General features: G+C 33.7%; 1 protein-coding gene across 3 annotated transcripts in view; it reads left to right on the top strand.

Moving 5' to 3' along the window:
- The window catches only part of LOC123552335 (ras-related and estrogen-regulated growth inhibitor-like), a 65,139-nt gene extending 59,668 nt beyond the window's left edge, over positions 1–5,471 (top strand). For all 3 annotated transcript variants that reach the window (XM_045341920.2, XM_045341921.2, XM_045341919.2), the window contains exons 2-4: positions 1,531–1,661; positions 2,750–2,957; positions 3,848–5,471. In XM_045341920.2, the coding sequence (XP_045197855.1) occupies positions 1,531–1,661; positions 2,750–2,957; positions 3,848–4,029 (521 nt within the window). In that variant the 3' untranslated portion in view covers positions 4,030–5,471. The remainder of the gene's footprint in view (positions 1–1,530; positions 1,662–2,749; positions 2,958–3,847) is intronic.
- The last annotated feature ends 529 nt before the right edge of the window (positions 5,472–6,000 follow it).

A 6,000-nucleotide genomic window follows, 5' to 3' on the forward strand; every position in this document is an offset into this window, starting at 1 on the left:
TGTAACACTATGTTAATTACCTATCAACTGCATTCTTCTTTACGATAGATAACATTCCAATCAGAAGCCATATTTATAAATTTGGTGTAAAATGTATAGTTTCACAGATATATAACCCATCCAGTATAAACCAGTGCATGTTGGAGTCAATGCGGTTTTACTATTGAATAGCTGATATATATAATTACGGGCCTTCGTGGCCGAGTGGTTAAGGTCACTGCCTTAGAATTACTTGCCCCTCGTTAATGTGTGTTCGTGCCTCGCTCGGGGCATTGAATTCTCTCTGTGCGGAAGCCATCATGGTTGGTAGATCTACCAAGGTGCCCACCCATGATGAAATAATCCACTGAGGGGCCCAAACAAAAAAGCTGGAAAGTCGCCATATTACGTATAATTTTGTCAATGTGACGTTAAATCAAACAAAAATAACAAATACGTATATATTAAGTATACATCAAAGTGTCTGTCAATTTAACGAGATCATTTCTCGGATAGACAATTTTACTTAGACTGAAGACTTTTAATAATTACAGAAATACTTTTGACATACCATTATAATATAAAACGGTTGTTTAGTTGTTCAGTTGCGCTTTATTGATGATGTGTAATAACACTGGTTGTATGCGTGGACCATAGTCTTAGAATTAAGAATCGGAGAGTAAAAAAGTTATTTTGTGGTTTACAGCTGGAATCTGAAAATATACATGTTATATCAATCACAGTATGGGATTCGTGAAGAAGACATTCGATACTTTAATAGTGTTACTTTAAATTTTAACGCCATTACAGAAATGTCATAGAAACGACAGGTGTTTTAGAAGCAAAAGACCTGTCATTATCAGAGACTTTCTTCTTTCAAATGTCACGTCGAAAAAATGTATATAAGCATTTACCATCTTAGCATAACACAATTAAATGAAGATTGTGTCTGAAAAAGCAATTATATTTACGGCAGAGTATGTTCTCAGATATTTGTTATAGCCTGTTGTACAATTGCAAAATGTGTAAATGTAATTAACCTATTTGTTAAAGACTGTGTGCTGGCAAAAATGTAATATAGAACGTTTACAATGTATTTGACACTCCGTCTTCAATATTAGCTAATAATGTGATGTATAGGTTATAGTATGACTTACTGATTGATTGAAAATATTCTTGTGAAATGATAGTCAATTAGAACGCCGAGAATTTTGAAAGTTGTTCCTTAGACGGGTTTCAGTTCTTTTTATATATGCTAAATATGTTTTGCAACAGTGAAATCATTCAAAGCACCGTCTGAAACAAAACACCATATTACTTTTCATTTATTTAGGGAAAAAACCAATATGGTTTCAGCCATTAGTGCCATAAGGTATGAAATCATTTGGTGAAATATTGTAGAGAATGCCTTTATCAGACTTCGCAAGCATATACAAGTGTCATAATGAGATTTCATTGAAGTAATAAAACTAAAACTGCTCATTTGTTGACAGAAAGTGTTTGATAGCTGACAGACAGATGTAAGTTGTATAATCATTTCAATATTTACAGCCCTGTCAGTGCGTTTCATAACGAAGAGGTTCATCGGAGAATATGACCAATCGACAGAATCAAAGTACAAATATAGGACGATTGTGGATGGCGAGGAGATGGCATTCGAAGTTCTTGATACACGATCTGTGGTTTGTATATAAGATAGGTATATTTATACGTGTCTAGACACCGTTTCATGAAATAAAGGCATGTATGGTGGAATTCAACATATGGTCACCCGGACATAAGACTATCCTGATGGGGATAATGGGAGACCGGAATTTTTGTTCTTTATTTCTGTACAGCCAGTTCCGAAACTGGGACATCCCCACTAATGCCACCACAATTTAAGGAAAAAACCATCTTTGATGTTAAAACTGTAAAAGCAGGGTTTACAGATTGCATGATTATGAGCTTTTTCGTTAGTCAACTTATATACTTCATTTCAGTAACCTCCGTCTGTTATAATTCTTTAAGATATTTTAAAACCTCAGGTTAATGCTTTATATTTCCCTAACTCTGGGATAGTGAAAAAATCACTCTGGAAATATTATTCGTCAGATTGTTTTCTCCCTATATATGCATGTAATTAGATTCTAGCAAGTAGTCGAATAAGGATGTAAATTAAATGAGCCGTGCCATGAGAAAACCAACATAGTGGCTTTGCGACCAGCATGGATCCAGACCAGCCTGCGCATCCGCGCAGTCTGGTCAGGATCCATGCTGTTCGCTAACAGTTTCTATAATTGCAATAGGCTTTGAAAGCGAACAGCATGGATGCGCAGGCTGGTCGGATCCATGCTGGTCGCAAACGCACTATGTTTGTTTTCTCATGGCGCGGCTCAAATATGATTCAAAAGCAGAAGTAATATATTATTAAATATCAAATGTGACCGTATGTCGTAAGAAAAATAATATAATATCTTTAGTTACTGCATTGTCAACGTAATTTTTAAACAAAATTATTTCAGAATGTAATTTGAAACTCATCCCTACATAAAGATATTTTGGGACGACCTAAGTAGGGTTGATAAGGGTTACCATTTAAAAATAAATGCGAACTTGCTTCGTTTGCACTTTTTGTTATTATCAACTATGAGTCTAACAGGCTGGTGCACTGTTTATGTTTTCGTTTAAGTATCAATTATTAAATATTGTGTTTTGAATACTTTGCATGGTGTTCTCGGTATACATTTATTTTCATCTTCATTTTATCATGTACCTCGTATCCATTTAGAATGAGGACTGTGGAGTGCGAGAGGATGTTCTACGGTGGGCGGATGGATATGTTTTAGTTTACTCAATGATTTCCCGGAAGTCATTTGTGATGTTACAGGAAGTACAAAAGAAAGTTGAAGAGTTTCGAAAAGGAGCAAGTATACCAATTGTTGTGATTGGGAACAAAGCTGACCTTGCACATATGAGACAAGTCACACAAGAAGAAGGTAAGTCAGTTGTTCAAATAAGCTTTAAAATATGGAATAAATGAAAAAGAAAAGAAATGAAAAATAGGTAGAAGTCCTTGCTAAATATATATAGGTCGCAAAAATTATACTGACGAATTAAGATAAGTGTTTCTGAAGAGAATCGTCCTTATTCCTGCGCATTCTTGAGATACAATAGTGAACAAGTGAGTACTAGCACAGAATCAAGTAATGCGGTCCGCCGTGTCGTATAAAACGTCATTATTAAGAAAAATACGAACTAAGTGCCTCAGAATGATAAACGCTATATTAAAACAGATAACAGCGTTATATTATTTCCAATTTCAATTTCATTTTATGTTAAAAATAGTGAATGGGTAACACTGCAAAGAACTGCATTGTTCCTGTATATACAGCTGATTCTCACTGCATGATTCACACAGAGGAGGACCATTTTACATACTAGTCTACTGTATACATGCAAGAGTTCACCAATTCGTTTTGCTTAACGTTTACGTACATATATATCAGTATTTATCCTAACCAAAATAAACATCGTAGAAACAAAATATGAAAGAAGTGGTAAAACATAATTATATACCGTGCGGAATTCTGAAATTATTAACTAAATTTAAAAAAAGTTCTGGTTAATGTTACAATTAGTAGTAATTCGTTTGAACAGCTTCAAAATCATTCAGTTACTTTTTTATGATTGTACGTATGTCTGATAATTTACTCAAAGGAAGATACCCTTCTTGTATCCCTGATGGTAAAATTCAGTACATTTGACGTGGGATTTTAACCCCGCAAAATTAGAATTGTAATTTGTGTTTTTACTTAGAATCATAACTTCCAGACATTTTTCCGTCTCTTGAACAATTGAAAATACAATTTATGATTTATTCTTTCAGGACAGACATTCGCCGAGACATTGGGGTGTCCGTTTCTGGAAGTATCTGCTTCTGAAGACGTCACCAATGTCACTGAAGCTTTCCATTCTCTATGCAGAGAGATCGTCGACTATAAACGACGATCAAGGACTTTCTTTGAACGGGTTTTCGGTGCATTTGGCAAAGAAAAGGTTTCCTCTTGATCAAACATCTTGTAACGAATTTATCTATGACAGTTAGGCGGCCATGCTGTGTAACCTGAATGATTTTGCTGTAAGGTAGCAATTGATAAAACATATGCAGACACTGGATTAGTAGGAATTGCATAAAGGCACAGAGCGGAGAGTGATTCAAACGCATATTTACTAGTGCTATTACGTTTTTTACACAATCAAGAAACGTTTTATGCAGTAGTCTAGAAATTTAAACATATCTTGAGTAAAACATTGTGGGCTGATGTATCATTCGTGTTCATTGAGCTGTAATGAGCAGTATTATTTTTAATAAATTGAACTAACAATATAATACTCATAAAGAAGTATCATTGTGTTTAATGTCGTGAAATACGTATGTGTTTTGTGATTGTTTTTATAGTTAATTAACTCTCGTTATGACATTTTAAAAAAGTCTCATCATTTTACTAACCTTTAATTAAATATTAAGATCATAGCTTCATCTAAAAATACATTTATACAGAGGAAACTCATTTTTGTCGCACACAATGTCATATAGAAAGAAAATCTTCTTAAAATTTGAGAGAAGCTTTAAATTAAAGAAAGTTATTATCTTGAAACAAACATCATGGTGTTTTATTTTAACTGAAAGTAATGTTATTGCGTCGTTTTTATTCAAGTTGCTCACGTCAACGATTAAAATTCACTAACCGTGATCTGTTGAAAGAAAAGTGTCATTTCGTCGCCTGATTCTTATAGTGCTCTATCTCCATTTTTTGAAAAAATGAGATTTTTACATCATTTTGTTTGTCTCGCCGAGCTCTATCGTTCTGGAGCAAGAAAACGTAACTTTTGACGTCATAGAGAAAGATCCTGCGTAATACTTTGCTCCATGTCCTCTGTTTGAATGTAACAGTAATGATTAAAGTACTCTATCTCCATGACTTAAAGCACTGTAATGTTAAAAATTATTCTGACCAATCATACACATAAACTAACATCATGTGATCATCATTAGACTTTGTAAAGGAGTGCTCTATCTCCATTTTTAACTTAATCCAGAATTGCTCTAACTCCATTTTAACCAATAGAATGCACAGTTACATGCATGTGATCACAACAAAATATGGCGGATAGGCATAGTTGTAGCATGTTTGAAATATAATTAGAATGCCTATCTACCCGACATGCATAGGTGAGATTGCTTATACAGGTTATTTTATCATTTTATTACTTATACAAACACATAGCATTGTCAATTAAGCTATAGGCAAGAAAATACATGCAAGACTTGCAACAGACCTGTATTGATGTGTATTTCGGATAGAAACTATTTTCGTCATTCTGAAGCTGATTCTTAAGAAATACCACTAAATATAACAACGGTATTTGCAAACACGTTTCCGAGAAGCAAATTTGTGATAGTAAGTTATTGTCTATTAAGAGCAGTATAAATAAAACCAAAAACAGAACATATTTTACTTTACAAAGTTACAGTAAGGCGCCAACTAATTTTCTTGTTGATCACTTTTTTTGCTATGCAAATTTTGCTGAATGCAGTATTCGTAAGACAACAAGAACTGGCAGTACAATATCCCTACTACCAGACGCAAAAATCCTATCGTTAAACTTGCAACCCGTGACAACAGAGAAAATTGAAAATTAAATACTTAAAAAACAAGGACAAATATCAAACAAGGAATGCAATGCTGAAATTCAAGTCACTAAATGAAAGTACGTACATGAAGAAACTGTGAGAAATATAAATAACGATTGTGTTTGTGAGAAAGAAGAGATATATATGTTTCTTAGAATTTTAAATGGTCAATACTTATTACAAATGGTTGGTGTGAATCAAAATCAATGCCACAAAACTATTAAAGTATCACATGATGTAACTGTACCGAATATGAAACATGTGTGCTGTGACTGCAAATGTTTAGTTGCAAAATAAATGCTATAAATTCTTGTTAGGATACTCAGTATTAAGTTGAAATGTAT

This window comes from Mercenaria mercenaria, chromosome 4 (assembly GCF_021730395.1).
Source record: "Mercenaria mercenaria strain notata chromosome 4, MADL_Memer_1, whole genome shotgun sequence".
Lineage (NCBI taxonomy): Eukaryota > Metazoa > Mollusca > Bivalvia > Venerida > Veneridae > Mercenaria > Mercenaria mercenaria.